This window comes from Colossoma macropomum, unplaced genomic scaffold (genome assembly GCF_904425465.1).
Source record: "Colossoma macropomum unplaced genomic scaffold, Colossoma_macropomum, whole genome shotgun sequence".
NCBI classification, from domain to species: Eukaryota; Metazoa; Chordata; class Actinopteri; order Characiformes; family Serrasalmidae; genus Colossoma; species Colossoma macropomum.
The window spans coordinates 39,226,849-39,252,282 of NW_023494792.1; the positions used below are offsets into that span (position 1 = coordinate 39,226,849).

The 25,434-nt window shown below is 38.8% G+C and overlaps 2 protein-coding genes across 3 annotated transcripts; both read left to right on the plus strand.

Annotated features, from left to right (window-relative positions):
* Positions 1-1,474: 1,474 nt before the first annotated feature.
* On the plus strand, positions 1,475-10,798 carry ccnc (cyclin C). The gene is made up of 12 exons (XM_036577151.1): positions 1,475-1,628; positions 3,549-3,655; positions 3,975-4,059; positions 4,765-4,834; positions 4,930-4,981; positions 6,096-6,151; positions 7,295-7,330; positions 7,427-7,518; positions 8,015-8,082; positions 8,641-8,720; positions 9,073-9,191; positions 9,404-10,798. Exons 1-12 carry the CDS (start codon positions 1,597-1,599, stop codon positions 9,456-9,458), a joined length of 852 nt encoding a protein of 283 aa, XP_036433044.1. The 5' UTR covers positions 1,475-1,596; the 3' UTR covers positions 9,459-10,798.
* Positions 10,799-11,717: 919 nt separating this feature from the next.
* Positions 11,718-23,447, plus strand: faxca (failed axon connections homolog, metaxin like GST domain containing a). 2 transcript variants are annotated; one of them, XM_036577153.1, is made up of 6 exons: positions 11,718-12,002; positions 13,103-13,238; positions 13,454-13,650; positions 14,547-14,764; positions 15,212-15,328; positions 16,315-16,585. In XM_036577153.1, the coding sequence occupies exons 1-6, from the start codon at positions 11,794-11,796 to the stop codon at positions 16,527-16,529; spliced, it is 1,092 nt and encodes a 363-aa protein (XP_036433046.1). In that variant the 5' UTR covers positions 11,718-11,793; the 3' UTR covers positions 16,530-16,585. The 2 variants fall into 2 exon arrangements, with proteins under 2 accessions (XP_036433046.1, XP_036433045.1); XM_036577152.1 differs by lacking the exon at positions 16,315-16,585 and adding an exon at positions 16,929-23,447 and having other exon boundaries at positions 11,746-12,002.
* Positions 23,448-25,434: the final 1,987 nt, after the last annotated feature.

The window sequence follows — 25,434 nt, forward strand, 5'->3', positions numbered from 1 at the left end:
ATACTCCCTAAAGAGAATTTATTTGTGTCACATTTATTACTATTTTACCAGTATAAACATTACATATAAAAACTCATGTGTAGCCTCACTGGTTATTTTGGATAGTAAATGAAATATATTTATATATTTGCATTGTAGACATTGTGACCCCTGCTTCCTATCATCACCATTGAGTTGGTAACTATTTCTACAATGAGTCATTTCACATCTAACCACTCTGAGTAGCTTGTTATTATACTATATGGTGGTCTGATATTGCTGACACTGTTGATTAGTAATTAGCAATTTGACAAATATTTAAACCTAAAAGATTCTGCCAACTGCTAATAATGACTTGGTCTTAGATTTTAAATCTCTGGGTATTTGATAGAGTCTATGATACCATGTGTCCCAACAAGATTTTCAGGGCCCTTGGAACTAAAACAGCTCCCCAACATCACACACCCACCAATACACTTCACAGAGGGGATTAGGCTCTTTTCTGCTTAACATTGCTTCATTTTGCTGCCAAACTCATGTTGATACTTGTGTTTTAGCAAGAGAAACTTGTTCCAATCAAAGTCCCAGTAATGTTTGTTTGTGGTTTGGCAGCAGAGGCCTTCATCTGCCTTTCAAATAGTTTGTTGCTATAGGACTGTATAGGCTGAATGGGAAGGAACTGGTTACATTTACCGATAATGCTTTTCTGTAAGTACACTTTTGATGGATTTATGATTTCTTTCAGGATATTTTCAAATGATACTTTAACTTCCTACTCAAGTGCATTTGTGAAGAATAGCATCTACTTTGTGCTCCTTGAGAAGCTACATTTTAGGCAAGCAACTAGTTCCTAATTTCATTAATAAGTTCACAGTTTTGTATTTAAATATCAACCAGTTGTGTTAGTTCAGCTTCTGGAGTGTTTTGCTGTTGCTGGCAAGCATGAGCATTTTATTTTAGACAAAAAGAATCACAAAAAGAGAAGAATAGTGCCCATACTCTTGCACCACACTACACTCACACACTACTATACCACTACCATGTCATTGTTTATTGATCCAAATATGTGGTCAACAGCAGTCCTGTAGTCAGAAACTGACCAGTAATGATTGGAGTAGAGGTTGGCTGAAAAGTGCAGGACAACAGAGTTGCTAAATGGACTAAAGTCTATACACCATTATGATGGACTTGATGATTTCATGAAGTGGACAATGAGTCTACATACGAGGTAGTTGTTTCTGCAGAAGTTCATCATTAGACAAAATATCAGTTAGCGTATAAAATCTCAGAAACTTTTGTTACATATCAAAAACATTCAATATCTTAATAATGTCAACAAAAAAGGTTATGGTCAAACAGTGGAAGAAGCAGAAATATGTTGCCTTTGGGTTCTGTGCTTTTGTTATTATTATTATTATTATTATTATTATTATTTTAGACTCCAAAACCATTCTTCTTCTTGTACCCCACCGGACTCTATTCCCGGCCGGACAGAAAGCCGTCGGACTGTTTTTCAGTTGCTCCATTACTTGAAGTAGTATCTTTAAGTGAAGACGTCAGTTTTCTACACGTTTATAACATATTTAAGGTCATATTCTCTACCTCATCTCAGCGACAATGGCAGGAAACTTCTGGCAGAGTTCGCATTAGTAAGTTTTTTCACCGTATACTTATTTAGGTTATAAATAATTCCTTTTGTTTCGGGGCCTTTCCAGTCGCTAATTTGACGAAGGGGTAAAATGGTAGCTAACGGCTATCCAGCAAGAATTTCTTTAGCTCGACGGAGCGATGTAAGTTAGACTGAATATTTTCATATGTTAGAAATAACAATACAATGGGCAGTTTAAGCTGACTTCGTCATACATTCCTAAGGATTCTGCCTAGCTAACCTAGGTATGTAAATAGGCAAAATCCGTCTTTGTTGCGAGCTAACGTTAGCTAGCAAAATAACTCGGCAGGTTAAGTTTCCCTCACTATAGGTTAACCTACGTAGTTGAAGCTGCAGAGTTGCGTGTTGCCTGTAATTGAAGATGTTTTTGACCGAGAGAAATCCTTCTTGTTGGAACAAAATATACAAAATCGATACCGTTAATGCTGTGTAGAATAAAGACATACGCTAGCTAGCTGACTAACGTGCATCTCTGTTCTAGATTCTAGTTAAAGCTGTTGCTGTCGTTGCTAGTCTAAAATCTTCACGAATCGCTTTCGCAAAATGATATCTCGCCACAAGCAAGGGGAAATTCCACCGATTTTTAAAAAATTCAGTTGTTGAGATGTAAAACAAAGTCATTCAGAGTGGTTTGAAGTTAAATGCTGCAATGTACACAAAACGCAGCGACTCAGATTTCTTTAGCTAGGTTACAATGGTGGTGACAGTAATCAGGGGTCACAAGGTCTACAACGCAGACATGCATATCGCTGTTGTCGGAAAAAAAAAAAACTCGTATCTCCAAAATGATAACTTCACAGGAGAAGGAAAAAACCTACTTTACTTTTAATGTAAGTCGATGGAACCAGAATTTTTTCCTAGACATTTTGGGCCATTTCTGTTGGCCCATTCTTGCAATGTAAAGGGCAACAGGCATTTTCACATTATGTCAGAATCTGAAAAATGACAAAAATGGAGATACAAGGCTTTTATCAGACTGGAGTGATTTGCTATCCAAAACAGCTATTGAACCTGCACCAGTTTTCATATGTGATGTTCATAATGGTTAAATAATACAGACAGAATAAGTTTTTTTGTGTACCATTCTGCCTTAAAACGCCATGCGTGTATACCTCCACTGTGCATGTTTTATTTTTAGTTTTTTAATTAAAAGCAAAACATTTTTAAAAAAAAAAACAATGACTGACACCAGGCAGAGTATTCATAGCAGTTTCATGTAATATCTTTCTGTGACGGAGTTTTCAGAGGCATTAAATGCTTCAAGATGTCCGGTTCCACTGTTGTGAACTATTCTGACCTCGTAAGTTTCTCTAAATTACCACATTTCACATCAAACTACTCAGTGTCTTTTTTGAAATTCATTGAAATTCCCCTTTAACATGGCAGGAAGAAACCGCTGCAATTAGCTGTCTAGCATTTTTTTAACTGGTGGAAAAATACAGATGTCCCATATTTCTTCAAGTAGATTTGATGGGCACATGTAGAATTAGTCCTGTTGTAGAGACAGCAAAATTATGTGCATTTGGCTCACAAGGTGTGGACCGCTGTGTCACTTACAGATAAGAGTGGCTTTAAACACTTTCATGACTTTATCTCCTAAAAGATGAGCAGCAGATTGGTTAAAGTGAGTTTTATAGCTGGATTAAAAATGAATGTCTCTGGAAAGGCAATGCACCTTGCAGAGCCACAGTCATGTTCCTAATAGGTGAATATGTTCACACAAGTAAGAAAGGGAAACTTCAATATATGGAAAGTAATCTAAGTACACAAAAGATAGTCAGTATATGTTACTGACATTGTAACGATTAAGATTAAAGATACCTTTTTCAATTTCATCACTGATTAAAAGTTCATCAGTAGTTTTCTCATTTTGACAACATTTTTATTTTTCTGTTATTAGCCTGCAGTGGGTGTTGGACAAGCAGGACCTGCTGAAAGAGCGTCAAAAAGATCTGAAGTTTCTTACAGAGGAGGAGTACTGGAAGCTGCAAATATTTTTTGCAAATGGTACAGAACAATGAAATGGCTTTAATTGAAAAAGATTTGTTTGTTGTTAGGTTAGTTCTGAGTCTTCTAGCTGTGCATAGGAATATGTGCTAATGTAATATTAGTGTTATTTAACTGTCCTTCTGAATCAGTTTGTAGTAATGAGTTCTATTCAGATGCACACATTTTAAACTGAAGAAGAAAAAACATTGAATATGTTCATTTTAAGTGTCTAAAGTAGCTATCCATTGTCACATTGCATTTAAAACCTGCTGATGATGCCCAAAGACTGCCTGAGTTTAATGAAAGGTGGTAAATGCAGATTTGATTTTTCTCTTAGTGATCCAAGCTTTGGGGGAACATTTGAAACTCAGACAGCAGGTCATTGCCACAGCTACTGTCTACTTCAAACGCTTTTATGCCAGGTGAGGTCTGTCTCCATGAATACACAGCTATCCAAAGTTGGGTAATTTGCTGAAAAGTAGAAGGTGGTACTCTAAAGTCACTGAGACTATTACTAAGACCTTTGTTGTTCTGAAAAAAACTGTTTTCCGTAGTTTCTCTCAGTTCTGTTCAGAGTTTGGAAAAGACGATATTTCAGTCCATACAGATTGGAAAGCCTTTGTAATATCACAGATGGGTTGAATAACAAGATTACTTGTTGGTCGGTCTGTGTTGTCGCTTTATTGTGTAAATAACGTGAGGCCCTCATGCTGCATTTTAATGCTGCTACACCAAAAGGTCATAGCATAATTATGAAGGACTCACTGTGCTAAATAGACACTTGCTCTTTTGATAGAGCACTTTAGACACACAAAGGATTTTTCATTTGGCAAATTAAATTGCCAGCTTCACCCATTAAAGAGGAAATGATGGGATTTTATAGTGTGACTTTGGCTAATAGAAAGTACCAGGAAAAAGGGCTCGTTTGTCGTGTTCATTTAGCCCACAAAGAGTGAGCTTTCAGGTTAACACAAATTGGCAAATAAAAATTGGCCAAAAAATTAGACTTTGTCTAATTTGGCTGATGAATTGAAGAAATCAGAAGCCATAAAAATTCATGATCTATACATCCCTTATTAATACTTACTGCAGTGATTGTCATTTTGTAACCCTTTTCTTTTTTGCAGGTACTCTTTAAAGAGCATAGACCCAGTATTGATGGCGCCTACCTGTGTGTTTCTAGCCTCTAAAGTGGAGGTGAAAAGGCCGTTCCAAGATTTGTCTTCATTTTTTTTTTCGTAAAGAAATGGTTTGCACAACTTTTTAACTATTGCCAACTTGTGTCATTGCAGGAGTTTGGAGTCGTTTCAAACACTCGCCTTATTTCTGCAGCAACCTCTGTGTGTAAGTGGAAAAAATATGAAGTACTGTCATTACATTCAAAAACCAGAACATTTGCTGACAGGCTTTTGTTTCAGAGAAATAAACTACTGTCTCGTGTTTCTAACCTGAAGGCTAATGATTGTAGTTGTGATGGAAAGCATTTTGATGGTGCTTTAAAAATAAAAAAAAATTTACAACAAGCTCAAAAGAATTTCAAAGAAATTCAAAAGAACACTTCTTATGTTTATTTATTGTGTTAGTTCACCAAAAACTGGGTTTTAAAATGGCACTTTAGTATTACATTTTTTACAGGGTATAATTTGTGTTGGTCAATAGAGGTCCGCACTGGCTTGATTATTAATGCCTGCACCGTCTCGCAAAATCTAGTGCCGTTCTTGCCCACATTCACCTGCTTTAGCATCTTGCCCACCTGCATCTGTCTGCCTTGGGCTATGGTCCTTGTCCGCACCTGTCTGCATTTAACTTTTGTAATCCGCACCACTGGCATAGTGCATGCACATGCAACTCCTGTATACAACACTTTAGGACAGCTTCCAGACACATCTTACCTCCACACATCCAAAATTTTGAATGTTGGAAAAAACATTTTGCGTATACTTAAGCTAAACAAAACAGAGAAAACACACCTGGCATCGTAAACTGAGCATTGTGTTGTGACTTCACTGTCAACAGTGTGCGTGGCAGAACAGCCAAGCAGCTTGGCTTTGCTTCACTACTTTGTAATCTGTTTTTGTATCTGTAACGTCTACAAGACAAAATTAAAGCAAAAATAGGTAGCTTTGGCATGCTGTGACACAGATTGAAAAGCCAAAACTGTTTTCTTGGCAAAAATGCAGTTAGAATTAGTGCAGGAGTTACTTAGTGGAGATTATATGGCTTCACTATGTGTATACAGCACATGATAATTAATATCATGTTTTTCTCTGTGGCACTTAAAGCTTATTTGTTGCCTACCCATTAGCTTCCTCAATATTTGTCCAAGCCTGCCCTACCCACCAAGCCATAATACCCACTATGATCGGTGCCTTTAACAATTTAAAGTATTTGTTCCTGTTTAATCTTGGTGGTCATTGTATCTGCTTGAAAAGACATAAGCTTTTGTTTTTCTCAACAGTAAAAACACGATTCTCCTATGCCTTTCCTAAGGAGTTCCCATACAGAATGAACCATGTAAGTATCATGTACATTAGTGCTACTTCTGCTGATTTTAAAATGTCACATTACTAGATTGTCCTTTACTGAACATGTTAGCAAGTAAGGATGCACCACTTTTTCTCCCTTCTCTTGTGGTACTGTTACTGGCTCTATCTAACCTAACTAACTAGTCCCATCACAAGTGCACTTTTTAAATATTTTATTTTGGTAAAAGCCATGTTCTGTGTCACAAATAAAATGTACCAAGTTTGAATGAATGGCATTAACTTGTTGGATATATATGTTTATATGACCATTTCAGATAGTTAGGAAACCCTGTTTTTTGTCTATTTACTGCATACAATTAGTATAGCATAATATTTAAAAACAGATATATGGATAAGCCAACATAAGCATGCAGTAGCTTCTCTGGCTCAGCAAAAACGATGCAGAATATCTTTTCACATCCTAATTTCTTAAGTTATGTGTCTCATTTGTGCGTCCTGTACACTTACTGGCATTACAGATATGATAGAAATGCTGTGAGCATTTTTACTGCTGTTTGTAAACCCTCGCCGCCAAGGCGTTAAGTTCCATCTACTGACTAAGCAGCGATGCCAATATGGTATTGATATCGGTGCAACCTTATTAGTGAGTATTGTATTAGTTGAATTTTGGAAAATTGTCACCCTTTTGAAAATGACCTGCTTGCTAGCTTGTGTGAAAGGAACGCTACTTTAGCACACCTGTGCTCGTTTTTGGTGATGAAGCGTTTGTTAGTTGTGTACGACGAATCATTGTTGCTGGTGTGCATAAAGGCATTCCGCACACACACTCTTGACACAGAGGCGTGAACGTCTCATTGCTGTGTGAAATTGGTGTGGCAGAAGCTCAGTTGTCGCATGTGTGTGCCAAGTGTTTTCTGATAACCGATGGAGTTATTCATTTTGCCCTGTATGTCTTGTGCTCGGAGAGCAATGCTTCAGCTGTCCAAAAGCTGTAGAAACATTTATTGATCTGCTTGTGTGGCTCAGCGATGAAGGCGAGGGCAATGATTAGTGCACATGCCACATCAATTATCCGGCTACTGAGACATGTAGGGCGATTTTTCATCAGCATATCCCCATTCCCCCTTGCCAGAGCCTGACTTGCATGTCTTTCTCTTTTTTTCCACCGTAGATCTTGGAATGTGAGTTCTACCTACTGGAGCTTATGGTTAGTTTGCCACCCTATAAATATAAATGCCTGGTATTTCTAAATGCGCACTGATTCGTGTTAAATGACTGATTAATGTCTGTGGCTGTTTTTCAGGATTGCTGTCTGATTGTGTACCACCCCTATAGGCCTCTGTTGCAGTATGTACAGGACATGGGTCAGGAGGACATGCTTCTTCCCCTAGCATGGTAAGAAGTGTGTGATTGTGTGGGAGGATGTGACTTGGGATTGTGCAATATATCACTTGTTAATCATTATTACAATTTTGACCACTGCAGTCTTGGAGCACTGCAACATCCTGCTACTTATTTTGGCCAAGCACTCTCCTGTAAATGAGAATTTTAAATTTCAGTCTGTCCCTAAATGATTATTTACTGGGGGTTTTGGGGAATGTTGTTTAACAATATCAAATGATTGAAATGACATGGGACAATCTTTTGTCACATTTAGTTGGAAGTATATTGCAACATGTAACGGTATAAAGACAGTTTATATTGTCTGTATTGTGCATCACATGCACATCTATTCTTGTCTATTACCTATTTAGAAAATAATAACAATAGATGTCCAAAGCAATGACTTAAGGTGGACATCAGTATGAAAGTTTTTTACTGACCTTTTCAGTAAACATTCAGTAGTTCAGTTTGTGTTTTCAGTAATATCTTTCTGTTCTTTACTCTGCAGGAGGATAGTGAATGACACATACAGGACGGACCTGTGCCTACTCTATCCACCCTTCATGATAGCCCTCGGTAAGAGCCTTATTTTTGATCACAGTTTTGGCACATAGACAAAGCATTATTCAAACAATAGGGTAGGTAGGCTTCTAATTGATTGCGCTATATTTTGTTGCTAAGATACAGAATAATAAGTTACTCTGTAACTGATGTTAAGACTAATAGAGACGCAACAAAAACACCTTGAAATGCAGCACATGTAGCTAGTACCAAGCTACAAATATAATGCTTTTACTGCTGTCTGGGATACTCTAGTTTTTCTTTCATTGTCTTTACTATGGTAAGTGACAACCAGTTGACAGTTTTTGTGCATAACTAGTGGACTAGTAAAAATAGATTGATTGATAGTTGTGCAGATCCTTGTTAATTGTCATCACCATTTTGATCTCTGGTTTTGGAGCGCAACAACACATGCAACTTATTTTTACTAGGATTTTGGGGAATGCTAACAAAATGCTGAGGAACTTCTTTACAAGCTGCTGAAAGGCTGTAACTCCATGCTTACTGTTTACTTCTCTCTAATTAGGGTGAACTACAGTTTTTATCCTTCTCACTTCCCCTTTTGCTCCACAGCATGTTTGCATGTAGCGTGTGTGGTGCAGCAGAAAGATGCCCGGCAGTGGTTCGCTGAGCTCTCAGTGGACATGGATAAGGTAGGACCATGTTCAACATGGACGTCGGCACTCATCATAAATACCTCTTGATTACGTGGTTACCTAGCATTTCCACAATATTCTTAGTGGAAGGTTTTGTGCAACAGTTAGAGCCCAGACTGTAATGTTCCTGTAAGTTTGTGTGATAAACTATGAGTTCTGTTATTTGATTAACCACTGAATCCCTGAATTTTATCCATTGTCCATTTTGACCTAATTTTGACAAACTATTGCTTTACATAGATAAAACAATAGATAGATACTATTCACAAGATAAGATATGGTTGCTGATTATTGTGCTTGAAAAAATGGAGAACATGATCTAACATAAACTTCAATGTTCTTTGAACAGATCCTGGAGATCATTAGAGTAATCCTGAAGCTATATGATCAGTGGAAGAACTTCGATGACAGAAAAGAAATGCCTGCCGTGCTGAACAAGGTGCCCAAACCCAAGCCCCCGCCCAACAGGTATGGCAGGCCAGAAAAGACCACATGTGGCTGGTCTTGTGATTCTGTAGAAGCAGTGTGCTTTTTCAATTTGCATATGTTAAAGAGAGAAACTAAAAACTACAACTTTATCCTAGTTGTTAATTACACAAAGCCCAAGGCTACAATATATTTGTGTATGATTTCTAGCTGCCTTTTTATTGGTTTACCCCTCTCTGCTTTCTGTTCCACAGTGAGAATGACCAGAGCTCCAATGGGAATCAGAACAGCTCGTATAGTCAGTCCTAAAGCTCCCCCTGCTGGAGCAGCCTAAGGCACTGTTGCCTCAGGCAGCCCTGACCAAAAACAGCAGCACATCATGGACATCTGAACTCTGCTCCAGTCGGAACACATGTTTTAATGGCTGAGGGATTACACAGACCTGCTTCGCAGACTCTCTCTCTTCATCTACTAGTTAGAGCAGATGTGATGCCTGCTGTGTTTGCTTCACCATTCAGAGTCTGTGAAGCTAAATTTTGATTACTGTATGGAGTCACAAAGGTGGCTTCAGCTAACCAGCTATGGGAATCCTGCTAAAACTCTGACGTTTTGCATTTATATGGCTGACTGTCTATGGACACACACCCACACACACACAACTCCCACAGCTGTCTGTGAAATGTGCTCAACTATGTTGTTCTTGATCCTGACTTCCTTGAAAAATCCCATGAAGCAGGTGCTCTGTGGGAACAAGAAAACTTGATCAATTTTTTTGCAGTCTTGTGTGGATGAGTGGGGTGACAGTGTGGGTGTCTGTCTGTCTGTCTGCCTGTCTGCCTCTTGTTGACCATATCACAGTTTGCATTCCTCAGGGAAACAGCAGTCTGCTCTACAGAAGGCTGGCTGTGAACTGACTGGCCACAGGGCTATGTGTGTTGATCTCGTTGGACCCTTGTACTGTGTAATCAAATCCTGATTGGCTATTTTTCCTGAGAGCAGGCATAGGCACTGTGAATGAGAAAGCACAGGTTGTATTATTTGTCTCCTTTAGAAGTGCTTGTTCACCACTTTCTCCCAAAACTGCACTTGTAAATATGCTTTCAAAAATGTATATTTTAAAAAAAAATGACTTCAGATTCATTTACTTTGAATTTGTTGTTCTTGTAATTGCCTATAACCAAACAATTTTAATTTTGTCTTGTTGGCAAACTTATTATGTTGTACTCTTGGGTGTAGTATGTTCAAGTAGCCTAATGGCTGTGTATAATTCATGTTTTTTTTTCCTTCCTAGCCAGTATTTGACATTAGTTTTTAAGTGATATTGGAAATTTTTGGTTTGTTTTGATTTGCAAAAGGGTCACTGGCAATTGGTCATTAAGTCTTTCACAGCAGCCTTGAATCATACAGCATTGGAGGCCCTTTTTTGTGCTGTTGTGAGGAGAATTTTGTAACCCTTTTCTTGAGCGTGCCAGCTCAAAAAAACATCCCCTTTGTGTTGTTTGTTTTTTGAGATAGTGTTTGTGTGTATGATTTACCTGTAAATATGTTAAGCAGTGGGTTAGTGGAGTAGAAGTTTTTTGAATTTTGTCTCGTTTTTTCGGCTGTCACAGATTGAATGCCTTATTCAATAAAGCTGCTGGTTGACCTTAGTCCAAATCTGAGTGATTTTGAGGACAAGAAAGTAATGGAGGGAGGAGATGCTGTCTTTAGAAACACAGACTATCAAAAGCTGTTAATCCTGAGTCAGAGGTATATGCCAATTCATGCTTGTGAACAAAGCACTTGTGCTTGTGAAACAGAATTATGTCAAGAGGTAATTTTGTTCATAGCCTAACACCGAGAGCTATGAAGGCACTCGGGCTGGCAACACTGTAGCACGATATAAAGCAAAAGATATTGATCAGGCAATGAGCATTTTAATTGCTTACAGTGAGTCAGATACACAATAAAATTATGAGCAGGCTCCAGGTGTGCACATTATTACACAGTGATGCTTACGAACAAAACAAAGTATAGAAGCCCTGTCAATCATCCTGTCTTAAAGAGGAATGCCATCAGTTAAAACAATCTGCATAATTAAATGGTTAGGACGTAAACAAAGTCATTCAGAATGGTTTGGTGCGAAATGCTCCATTCTAGGGAAACCTAGCAAGTCTGAATTGTTCACAGTAGTGGTGATAGGAGCCAGATGTCTGAATTCTTCTCAGTATTTTCTAACGAATAGAAAAAAAGGTATTATACATACTCTGGCCAAAATGAAAAACCAGCACCAGTGGTGCTCAGTAGTCTCTAGGGCAAGATTCTCCCGTTAAAAGACTAGGAAAACCCCCTCTGATTATGCTAGTGAAAATTCAATTTGTGATATCCAGAAACCAACTCATACTAGTAAAAATTTTAGTTTTACATGTGTGTTTTCCGGGAGGCAATGGACGCGCGTCCCCACGTGGTACAGGCAGCGTCATGACGTCACTTTCAGCGCCGTGGACGACGGTAGCGCGCAGCTGCGGTCGGACGGACTCATCTCGGACCCCGAGGAGGCTGGAGGCCCCCCCGAGCATCCCTGATGCCCCTCCGCGCCCCTCCGTATTGGGGGCGATGAAGAAGCCCCCGCTGAGGGCCGCAGCGCGGCGCGGCCGGAGGCAGTATGCAGTGGGGCGCCGGGCTCGGCGCGCTCCACTTCGGCCGCAATAGGAGTATCTCCTGCGGCCGCCTGGTTGTCGTCGCCGGACACCCGCTGCCCGAGTCCACCGCCACCATCATGACCGACTCGTGGTGGCGAAAAACGCTGTGCTTGGCCGGTGGCGCCCTGCTCGCCGCCGCCGCCTATTTACTGCATGAGCTGCTGGTCGTGAGGTAACTTTAGCTTAGCCGCTCAACGACGGGACTTTTACATCGCATTTACATTGTCATTTGTCTTCATAAATACGGACATGTTTCTTAATCTACACAGTTGTGGCGCGTGTTAGAGATTCCTGGTATTACGGGGAGATCTAAAGTATGTTGGCTTTTAACGTGAAGTGGCTTTTAATGGCTCGAACAACACGTACCCTCCTCTCACAACAACAGCATAGAGTTGGCTCCATGTTTTGTCAAGGACAACAGTTCCAGTAGCATCGCTAAGATTTTGCCTTTGAGGAAAATGTCTCATGTTATAGCGCTCAGGCAGTGCTGCAGTTCTTAGAATGTCCTTTAATGACCTTTTAGGTGATATTGTTAGTAAGTAATGGTCTTGGCCTCTGGGTTTGTCAGTGAAGATTAAAAGACAGCGTTGCTGCTCCCAACCAAAACATCTCAGGTTACAGGCAGTTTGGAAGAGCTTGGCAATTTTGGCAAAAAATGAGCATCACGATTGCATGCAAACGCTGGATGACCTGCTTCTATTTATTAATGATGGCACAGCAAAATGTTTTTTTTTATTTTTTTTTATTCAGATATAGTAGCCATGTTTATTTAATAGTCTAAGCTGTGATATTTTGTACAGAAATAAATCTAATCATGTGTTTTTTACTGCTCTTACGTTTAAGTAACAGAGTGACCAGAGTGTTAACCTTAATAGACAGTTTTACAGGGTCACATTTCAGCACCACTTCAGTTAGGGCAGCTCCTGTTTCTTCTGCATGGAGTAAATTCCTTAGCTCTGTAGATTTTCACAATAATCCATGCTTATATGAAATAAAACCTCTATGTGAAGGTGCTGTATCCTTTCACATCCTCTTGAATATAAAAATATGCACACAAATCCATATCATAGCTCACCGGCTCACTTTTTCTGAAACTATATGTACTCACAGACTGTAGACACTAAAAGCCAGTGACACTTCTTCTGTAACACATTTTTATTGCTGATTGCTAGTTTGCTTTTGAAAATGTTGTTCTTGCATGGATGACTCACTTTTGCCCCCTTCCTGTGTGGAGTGCACCTGTCTGTACTGATGAGTTCTCATGTCTCACAGAAAAGAGCAGGAACTGGATTCTAAAGATGCCATCATCCTTCACCAATTTACTCGGCCCAAGAATGGAATACCCAGCCTGTCCCCTTTTTGCCTGAAAATGGAGACCTACCTGCGCATGGCTGACCTGCCTTACCAGGTGCTACATTGCTCTGATGAAACAGAAAATGAATAATCAGGAAAGAGAGTTAATTACAGATAGAAAAGGAACCAGTTATAACCAAAAAGCATTATACAAGGAGAAAATGTTTGTATTTATAGACAATTTTTTAAATAAGGCAAAATGCATTTTCTTTTTTCTGTCCAAATCGTCACTCTTAATTGTCTCTTCTAATTTTTTTCACATCTTCACAGAACTATTTTGATGGGAAGTTGTCTCCACAAGGGAAAATGCCATGGATCGAATACAACCAGGAGCAGGTGTTTGGTTCAGAGTTCATCATCGACTTCCTGGAGGAAAAACTCGGTGTGAATCTGAACAGCAGTCTGAGTCCTGAGGAGAGAGCAGTGTCACGTGCTATCACCAAGATGGTGGAGGAGCACTTCTATTGGTGAGGAGCTCTGCATTTCTTTACCCCTCTTATCACATGCCTATTGTCTAGAAACCTGGAAGGAAACTATTGGAGACTCACAGCCTGGGAAGGATGCTTTTGTTAGTTGTAGTGGAAAACAATTGCATTCATAAAGATTGCGTCAGTAACCAATCTTGTAAAGATGGCACACATTTTCTGCATTCTCTGTAGACTCCAAAGAGGATTGGTTTAGCTGGTTTATCCATATTTCCACATTAGTTTATTTCAGCTATATAATCTAGAACATTCCTATGGGCCTATGAATTAATTTGGCACATTGTAGCATCTTGCTGATTACATCTCTCACTTTTTGGTTTGTTATTTAGCACTGGCCAATATTATGCTGCAGCAGAAGGACAGGATAGCAGGTCTGTGTAATTGAATGAATGGTCCCATTGTAGGGGCTGGTGTAACTGACATTTGTGTTGTTTGGACAGACAGATACAATACAAGCTTTTATTTCTTGCATCCTCTGGAATACATGTTTTATTTTGTGTTGCGTTTAGCTGATACCATTCCTTGACAATGAGAATTTGGGCCCTGGTGTGCAGAAAGACCTGACTCTACATCTGAATTCAAAGCAGTGACTAGCTGATGTTGGTATTTACCTAGGGAATTTGATGCGGTGTGTACTGAGGATGATTGCATGCATATTTTGCATGAAATATACTAAATATATGTGTGTTGTCTTATGTTACAGTATGCTTATAAATTCAAGAAACTGTGCATTATACATCTAAATGTGTATTATATATTCTAATGACTGTGTGCGTATATCTTTACAATAGTGTTTTGTCTATAGGATGTTAACTAGAGACAATGATTGTCGTTTGACTGACTTGATTGACTATGTATGTGTGTATGTATTGTTGTAGGACGATAGCCTATTGTCAGTGGGTTGATAATGTGGAGGAAACTAAAAGCATGCTGGCTGTGAGCGGGCCACTAAGTGAACTCCTGAAGTGGATCCTGAGTCACGTGACTGGCAGCCTGGTGAAGAGAGAAATGTATGGCCATGGCATTGGGCGTTTCTCGAAAGATGAAGTCTATGCTCTGATGGAGAAGGACATGCGCACCCTTGCTACTCTGCTTGGTCAGTGTGACGGAACACTGTAAGCCTGTCATGATCATGAAATATTTTAACAAAAATTGCAATCAGCTTAAATAAGTGTGATCAGATGAATAGAGCATGGTGGGTTTGTGGCATGTTGAACCAAAATAAGTGAGATATGAGTGTTAGGTATATATAAGGGCGATGGTAATTAAAAAATATTTGTCATATTAAAATGATCTGTAGCATATAACAAATTAATGAAATATTGATTAATTTAGGCAGTCACATTCAAAACATAAAAAAAAAAAAAAATAGTACAATACTAAATCAGTGCTGACACCTTTTGGTGAGGAGAGTGTACTACACCTTCATTGCTTTGCTGTAATACTATTGCAGTGTAGATAAACAAAATTACAGATGTAGAGCAAAAAAGCAAGTGTATTTGAAATGTTTTTTAATATGTTCTTTTTTCTTACACTATTTAAGGAGATAAAAAGTATATCATGGGCCCCAAGGTCTCCTCAGTCGATGCTGCTGTATTTGGTCATCTTGCTCAGGCCATGTGGACATTACCAGGCACACGGCCGGAACAGCTCATTAAAGGTGAGGTAATCAAACTTCCTGAAAGTGCTGTATATGAGTCATATTTTTGGCCAGTTGTATATGTCCATACTTTGTGTCTCTGACTGACAGTTGGTCAAATACAGCATGCAAATGAATGAGAAGGGAGCAGGAAATTTTATATAAATGTTGTAGTACAGTACAATATGGTAAACTGTACTAGTCCTAGTAAATGCCTGGTATACAATATTTATAATTTATGTATAACGTACACTAAATGGACAAAAGTATTGTGACACCCACACATTAAACCTACAGGATTTTTCATGACGTCCTATTCTAAATTTATAGGCAATAATATGGAGTTGGTCCCCACTTTTGTTTGGAGTGTGTCTGTGAAAATTTTTGTTCATTCAGAAAAGCATTTATGAGGGCAGACACTGATGTTGGAAGAGAGGGCCTGGCTCACAATCTCTGTTCTAGTTCATCTTAAAGGTGTTTGATGGGGTTAAGATCAAGGCTCTGTGCAGGCCAGTCAAGTTCTTCCACACCAAACTCACCCAGCCATGCCTTTATGGACCTTGCTTTGTGCACTGGGGCACAATCATGCTGGAACAGAAAAAAAGTTGGAAGTGTACAATTGTCCAATATTTCTTGGTCTGCTGAAGCTTTAAGATTTCCCTTCACTGGAACTAAGGGTCCTAGGCCAGCCCCTGAAAAACAGCCCTATAGCATTATCCCTCCTCCACCAAACTTTACACTTAGCACACAGTGCAATCAGGAAGGTAATGTTATCTTGGCATTTGCCAAACCCAGACTCATCCATCAGACTGCCAGATAGAGAAGCTTGATTCGTCATTCCACAGAATACGTTTCCACTGCTCCAGAGTCCAGTGGTAACGTGCATTACACCGCTCCCCTTGACGCTTGGCATTGTGCATTTTGATCTTAGGCTTGTGTGTAGCTGCTCGACCCTGGAAACCCATTTTGCTCCTAACACATATTTCTTTTGCTGATTTTGCTTCCAGAGGCAATTTGGAACTCTACAGTGAGAGATTCAACAGAGGATTGGCATTGTGCGCTTCAGCACTTGTCAGCCTGCTCTATGAGTTTGTGTGGTCTGCCACTTCGTGGCCAAGCTGCGGTTGCTTCTAGACACTTCTATTTCACAATGATAGCACTTACGGTTGACAGGGGCAGATCTAGCAGAACAGAAATTTCACAAACTGGTGGCATTTTATGACAGTGCCATGTTTAAAGTCACTGAGCTCATCAGTACGACCCATTTTACTGCCATTGTTTGTCTATCGAGGCTGCAAGGCTGTGTGCTTAATTTTATCCACCTGTTAGCAATGGGTGTGGCTGAAACACCTGAACTCAGTAACTATGAGGGGTGTCCCAATACCTTTGTCCATGTAGTGTATCTGATCAGTTTGAACTGCTCTGAAACATTCTGCCTTGCGATGGACTGGCGACCTGTCCAGGGTGTTTCCTGCCTTTTGCCCAGTGAACGCTGGGATAGGCTCCAGCACCGACCCCTGTGACCCAGGAGGATAAGTGGCTTAGAAGATGTATGAATGTATGAACAAATTAATTAAACATTCTATTCTGATAATCTAACTGAACTGTCTAATTTGTGCAGGTGAGTTAATTAATCTAGCCATGTACTGCGAGCGCATCCGGAGAAAATTTTGGCCTGAGTGGTTTGTGGATGTTGACGATTTGTACTACGATGGTTTAAGTGAGGAGCCCAACTCTCCATCGCAGCTGCCTGACCTGGGTCTGTACTCACGCAGCGACAGCTTCCCCGAAGAGCCTAGCACCCTCTCACACTCTGCCACCACACATTCGCTGGACAGCGATCCCACTGGACACTCAATCTTTGACTCTGACATGGAGGCAGAGTACTCGGAGATGGAGCAGCTCAAGGGTTAATCAGTTTTTCCTCGGCGGTGCCTCTGCACGGGCCCTGCCACACTGTCCTTTTTCAGGCCACTCCCACCAGTCAGAAGGGGAGGGGCTTTTATGAGGATGGCAGAGCTTCTTAATCATTCTGAGTAAACAAGAGACTGTGAAAACAGCAGTCTCACTTTTTACATACAAGAGCATAATGAATTTAGAGGAAAAAAAACAGGGAAAGAGAAAAGTTAATCTACTTATTTGAGAGAAAAATCAAGTGGAGAGGATAACCTGAGAAGAGATTTAATGCATCAGACAGTACAGAGCACCACTAGGAAGAGAAGTCAAGCAGAAGAATATCAAACAGTAAAATCATGAAGCAAGCTAATGTTTAAGAAGAGAAAGACGAGGGACTGAATATTGCCACTGCTGAATCATTCCCTCCATAGTGAAAGACCACTGCTTGTAGTAGCTGTGTCCTCCCACCATGTTCCTCTTCATTTCTCTCTTGGATATGAACAGAGTCTCTTTTTTCCTAAGATTTATTATAGTGTGAATGTCAATATGAACGTAAGTATTTTAGGTACTGTTTGGTGACTTGTTGATGCATTCATCAACAATATGGCCTTGGCTAGCCTTGTTGTGCTGGTAGGTTTTGCATAGGTTTTACCTAATGTTTCCCTGGGACTACATATAAAAGTCTAGATCTTCGCCACAGTTATTGCTCTGATGTACTGCTCAGTCCACCACCCGTAGATCCCTTTTAACCTTTTAATTGATTAACCTTATCCTAGAACTGCCTGAGTCCTGATGAAAAAACACCCCAAAAGATATGCCTTTAAACCCCATGATTACTTAAGGCAGTCCAGTAGCTCACAAATTGAGGTCCATTTTGTTACTACATAACAATTGGAATAAGCAAATGGTGTGATTATCATACATGAAGATTAACAAATTGAAGTGTTTGCATAGTATTGTCTTTATGATAAAGATTTATGATATGGATGTTTTCAACTACCTAACACACACTTAATCAATCTGGAGCTTGCACTGGCTTGTCCTAAGCCTGATGTGACGCTAGGTGCTTGGCCCCCTGATAGGGCCCTCAGCATTTAAGTTAATGCACCAAGAACAGTTCAGCCCTTTCTTTAATGTTTGTCTGTATGATCCATCCGCTTTGTATGTTGTAGTCACTGCATGTATACGTTTACTTATGCTTGAGCTTGATTCATGGGACCCACAAGAACCAAATTTTTCGCCAATGGTCTGTGTTGCCATGGGTTTATTATAATGACCTTAATATTTCATTTGGATATATGATGCTTCAGATGCTTGAGGAGCAGTAATGACCAACAATGCAGTGTAGAAATACTATTAGAAATTATAATTAGAAATATTCTCTTTGTGCTCAGAGTGAGTGAAAGTGGCCAATACATGTGTTTGTCAAACAGCAGATGCGTGTAAACAGTGTGCCTGATTTTTCGAGCGTGGTTCTGGTCTGAAAGTGCCATTCTTTTTTGAAAAGTTTTATTTTTTATTTTGTGCATAAGGACTCGGAAGGATAAGCGGCTTAGAAAATGTGTGTGTGTGTGTGTGTGTTTGCATAAGGACTCTTATCTTTTCCTAGAGCAGAATGAAAGACAATGGAAAGGAACAGAATACAACATGTCATGTTTTATCAAACAAGCTTATGATAGACCAACAGTCAGAAATGAGTTAAAATCACCAGTGTTGATGTAACTTTTAGACCTTGTTTTTCTCCTTGCATTCATGCCCGGATTGTATGTGGCTATACTTTTGGATTCCATTTACATTTTTCTTTAAAATATGTCCCCAGTGTGAACAGATAAGATTTAATATTACTTTCCCACATAAAAGCACATCAACATGTGCATCATTTCCAATTTTTCTTTGTGTAACCTACTAGATACATGTTTTCTCACCTGTTGCTACCGGTTCCCTGTTGGACACTTTCATCGGTCCAGAGTGCAAGAAGGCACTTGTTTTTGGGAGAACTAGCCTCGTGCATACCTCATTTATCGTTTCACCTGCTAGTCAGCACTCTGCAGACGCATTTACGGTTACGTAATTGTATGTGGATATAGAATCCGATCACAGTGCGTCTTTGATGTGTTTACACTTGGCTTCCATATGTTGATTCGGGGTGTAAACAGCCTTTTGAATTGTTTACTGTAGTCTATTTCACACAAATCAGAGTTAGACAACTTATAACTTAAACACTAAGGTTACATTCACATTTAAAGTGATGTCATTTGTTTTTTTGGTCAAATTCAATCCATGTTTTTTTCATGTGGCCAAAATCTTTTGTTAGTGTGAACAGACTTTTGCCCTGAAAGGATCCACATTGCACAATGAAGTGTGATGAACTGTAAAAGAAAAAGCATGAATTCTGACCGTTTTTATCATGTTCAAAATGAACAAAGTTGGATTGTGAAGTGTCTGATCTCCTATGAAATCTGATTAGAAAATCAGATCTTTTAGGCAAAAAATAAATTTGTGCCCATTTAACCTTATAATGTGAACGTTTACCTCTTTGGAGTGTTTGTTATCCTGATTTGTTGTAACCGCATATGTCAAATACTGACCAACTCTGGCCCTGGCCCAGGGTGTCATTCACAGTACTTAAAGCAGCACTGTCTAAGATTTTGAAAGTTTTTGTTTTTGTTAAAATAATAAAAAATATGGATAACTGCACCAGGAGCAAAACAAATGCTAAAATATGCTGCTGTGAGTCACCCTATGAAGGCTAAAACAATCATTTAAAAGTCAGGGGCATTGGAACGGATTTTGCAAGAGTTTTTCAGTTCAAATGATACGTGTTTACATATTGATATCACATGCCAGACTCAAAAAGAAGGTGCAGCTCGATGTTTAGGTCTCGAATGCAAAATTGGTGTCATTCTGATGAAGATAAGTCACCAATAGTAGAATATTCACTTAGACATGCCATTCACCAATTTACTGAGTTCTCTTTCGATACTTTCACAACATGCTTGTAATCATTAGATTCATCTGGCTGTAGACCGTTGTTACAGATGTTCTTCTGGATGTTGCATGCAATTGCACATTTCCACCAGAGAGGTCTCCAAATCCCCAAATCGTACACAGTGCAACTTTATTTTTGACAGTAGTTCCTGAACGATACTATTTTCGATATTGTCCTTTTAAAATACAACCTGAAAGTGGATGTGGCTTAGACCAGATTTTCAGTGGGACAAGCTTGCTTTTTGACAGATGCTAAAATTGACTACAACTGAAGTGTTGCTTTATCTTGAGGTGGATGAAACTTGTAGCTCACTGAAAAAAAGAGCTTCAGAGTTGGCATCATTGGCAGTGTGCTTTCCAACTGAATGAATCATTTTGTGTGCTGTGAAACAAACATATTGTGCAGAATTTCCAGAGAAGCCGCACCAGGGAAAGAAATTTCACATGCGAGAGTGTGCTAAGCGTTGCGTCAACACTGGTGAATTTATTGTGGTGGTTAAGGGATGGACAGGGGTGGGATAATTTTTATGAGTGAGTATGGGTGTGTAGTATGGTATGTTTGTGTCTATCTGGTGCATGAATGAGTCATAATCATGCATGAATACCGTCAGAGGAAGAATTTCTAAGGCTGTTGTCCCATGGGTGGCCAACACGCACAGGGCCATGAATATAGATCCTGTATGCATGGAGCCTTATCTGAACAGTGGCTGCAGCTTCAGTAACCAGCCTTTTGTATAGTACATCTATACGTTTGAGGTGCTGACTATTAAACTGGCATTTTATGTGTGGCATTAATGGTTTACTGTGCCAAACAATAAAACTGAAGCTTGTTTACAGGAACAAACATGGCCAGCTGTACTGTGCATACGGTCACCCCCTCTTTGCCATTTTTATTAGTGGGTTTACATTTTTTTTTATTTGTCTATGTCTGTTTCTCTTGATCATACAGTTATTAGGGATGCCCGATGTGGAATTTCCAGGCTGATAACAATAACTGATAATAACACCCAATAACACGTTATTGTAGATTAATAATTTTTATATCGAAATCACAATTTTTGAAAGAGTGCAGTTTTCCAATTGCTTGAGGTGTTATTTTTATTATAGATAGATATGCTGGTCTTCTTGGTCAAAAAAGCTGGCCTGGACCTCATTTTATAGAAATTTAAATAGCAGTCATAATATTAGTCAGAAAAATCAACATTAGATGGTTTGCCCAAATCATTTAGCCCTACCAGTAAGTGACATAGTATGTAAACATGGGTTAGGTTTTGAAACTTCAACATTCACTCTATTCCAGAAAACTGAAAAAACGCAGAAACCAACTTATATACGTATATTTACCTTTTCAGCCTACAGCTGGTCAGCACTGGCCGTTCATGCTAAAGGAGTGTTTCAGCATGGACCATTTTTAATAAGAAACAATACAAGACAACCATTTAGAAAAGAGCTCATTTACATTTATCCGTCTTAAAGGCACAGTAACAAAAACAGCCTATTTAATTCTAAGAGATAACAAGAAGTTGGAAAATGATCGAACTAGAACTGGTTTTGGAATGTAAAATCCTGTTAAAGGTGGACCTCAGGGAACAAAATAAAATGTAAGAAAAATATGAGAGTTGGGCCTCTTAGTTGTATTTGGTCATGATACAGTAAACTCAGATGTGACCGTTTTTTTATATTTAGAAGATATCCACTTATGATGGGAGGTGAGTGTAGCATGAGTCTTGCCCAGGTTCTCTTAAATGGTATAGTGGTGGTGTTTCCATCTAAAAGGGGAATTAAACCTCTAATCTTCTGTATTTTGGGTGGTGGTGTTATGTTCTAATGAATGGAAATGTCCAGCTGTAGTGACACAGAGTACATGTGCTTCAATGTGTGCAAAAGCTAAAAATATGGCACTAAATTATTGTTTGCAGTTATTGGCTGTAATTCCAACAGAGAACCAGTAATATTCATGAAAGTTTCCCTTTTACTGGTGAATGACATCAGCCGCCATTATATCGTGCACCTCTAGTAGCTGTAGCTCACATATTTTCTTTCTCTCTCTGTGTAGATGACTCATCCGTGTATGAGCATATCACTGCAGTCAGTGTACCTTTGCTGAGAAACGCACAGTCTCTGAATTGAATCTTACACCCTTCAAGCCTGTGCCTGACACCACATAAACAAATGGTCATTTCTTTATATATATCAGACATTGATTTCTTCTGTATTATTTGCGTTATTTCTTTGCTGTTTTTACATATGATTTATATTATTTAATCAATATATTTTTATACAGAGTGTATGTTAAATTGTGTGAGTGGATTTTTTTGCTTTTTGCAGGTTTAGAACTGAAATATTGGTTGAGTGTGGTTGTCCTGTTCCTGTGTACTAAAGGTGTCCTTGCACACTAGCAGGGTTGCAGATTTTGACATTCTTGGCTAATCAGATGATTTATTCTAGAAAGAGGCCATTCCCGAAATAATTTGGGAATTGTTCATTTATGATTAAAGTATCTTTAAATGTCATTCCAAGAAGGAGCGCAAAAAACAACATGTAAGTCTTTTCGTGATTGATTTAAAAAAAAAATAATAAGTTCAGGAAAATTCTTCTTCATGGTGATCGATTATATGTCACTGATATGGCAGATAGAGATTAGACTGTGTTGAAGTGCTGGAGTATTTCTTTAAAGTTAAACTCACCTAACAGCAGTAGCAGCTGTAACATTCCTTAAAAGCAAAAAATGGATTTCAGGAATCATTTTCTTTTAATAGTTCTAAAATAGTGCAGTCTTCTAAACTCCAAACCTCCAAGTCAAAGCAAACATTTCCAAATCTAACCTGAAGGATGTGCGTTATTTTGAAGTGTTTTCCATAAAAAGAATGAACTGAAGCACGGCGCAAAGGATCCAACACTACACTAAATGATGGACAGCTGCGGGAAAAGGAGATGCATAAAGGGTACAGGTCAAAGGTTAAATATTAACCTCACCACCCTCATCTGTCCTCAGTTATGTGTGTGTGTGTATGTATGAGCCAAATTCTCAGTGTTTTTTTTTGTTTGTGGTGTGTGTGTGTGTGTGTGTGTGTGTGTGTGATGACCCTTGTGTGGACTTAATGGGATATAATGTAGATATTTTGGGAAGGGGATCATGTACATGATGTGTATCTCTGTAAAATAAGATGAAACTGAGATTCCTATGAATGTGTAGTTACTAGAGATGAATGGCTGTATGAAAACTCAAAATTAAATTTAACTGTGCTAATTTCTCTCACTTGTGTTTACTTTAAAGTCAAGTTCTTCACTCTTATAAATAAAGGTCCTTAAATGGTTCCTTGAATGTAAGCTCTGGGAAAGCACTTTGGTATAGAGCCTTTGCATTATGGTTCTTTATATTTTTAACAGGATTCTTCACACTAGCACATCTGATCTTCAAAAATAGTTTCTTCAAAGAACCACCCACTGAAACGTTCTTTATGGAAAACAAAACTGGTTCTTCTATGGCAGAGGTGCCCAATCCTTGTCCTGGAGATCTACCACACTGGAGAGTTTAGATCCAACACACCGGGCTCCAATATTCAGCTGTCTACTACAGTGCTCTGTTTACTGGATTACCTAAAAAGAGTGTTGACTGCTTTCAGCTTGTACAAAGATCTGTCACAGATCTGTCTCTTCTAGATAGTTTTAAAAAGGAACTTAAGACTAATTTTTGCCTGTTGTTATTATTCTTATATTCCTTGTTTTTGTTGCAAACTGGATTTCTACAGTTGTTTACAAAAATATGAACACTCCTGGTCTTACATGTTTTGTTGATTTTACTACAGGGAACAAACTGAAATATTTCCTGAGGTTAACATATTAGAAAAACTAAACAAAAATAAAACATGCCGTAACATTTTCAATATGCTAAATTCAGAAAATAAACTGTTATTGTAGATTAAAATGTGCAGAAGTGAATCAGACAACCAACAAAACATTTTGACCACCAGCAACTAAACTTTGGCATATGTGTATGTATAAAAGATGTTAAATGCCTCCAAACAAAATTATTATTATTATTATTATTATTATTATTATTATTCAGGTTGGCATGTTGTGTATTGTCTTTACATGTACAAGTTATGACTGCCTGTTATTTTTTAAGTCATGAGTCTCACTATGGCCACTAGGTGGCGCCTAAGCACCGCGCGCCACCTGCACATCTCTTCGCTTTAATGTTCGACGTTAAATAACCAGAATTTGTTACTACAGGGATGATTTGATTGGTATTTTTCTACCAAACAAGCGGTGAACAAACAAACAGTGCAGCACAGACTCTCGCAAATATGCTCTCCACTCAGGCCAGTGCAGAGGACAGTACTGGACAGTAAAATAGGAAAACACACCACAATCTGTGGTACTGCAGGCCTGTGAAAGACAGAAAGACGAAACTTAAATCAGACTATACCTGCCCAAATAAATGTAAATAAAATTCGTGTAAAGATTTTAATTCAATCAAAATGTAGAATAAAACAAAACAAAATAGGTTAGGGACGTATTTCTTTAGTCCTTCATTTCTATGAATCCAAATATTGGGGAATATTGCTTCAATCACTAATTCGGATTCTGCAAATGAATGAATGAATTAAAGAATGAATGAAGGAATAAATAAATAAATAAATCGACAAACTGTCGTTTATAGTAGAAACTGCTATCTTCCGTTCACAGTGTTTTTATTATTGTTGTTACAGCTTTTTCAGGAAGACTGTCGTTATGATTGTAAAATCAGACCGCAGCTCAGTGCGGCTTGCAGCGCTGTTGGTGTTTTTGTTTCTGCTCACTCCAGATAATGCGTATGCTAGAAATATGAGTTTCAAAAAACGACAGCATCTGTGTTCACTCTTTAGAGGTAGGATATACACGTGGAAAACCTGGAGAACAATATTATTATTTAGGCACCAAAAAGCCCAAAAAAGACCATGTTTTCTAAGACACGATCTGAACAAATACCTCAGTGAAAAGGCGAACTGGGTTTAACTAAATATTTACTGATGTCTTGTCAAACGAAACAGCTGACAGAGCTCGTTATAAACCTTTATTCTTTATCTGTACGAGCCTTCTTGTTTCCACAAACGGCTCATCACTGTTAAACTAAAAACCGGTCTGCTTTGTTATGGATGAAGAGCCGGTGCTTATTTATGGTCAAGAATGTCAGCTGGCTGTGGGAAAACTATGGAGGCTATAGATAAGTTATAAATACGATGTGCTATATGTTGGCT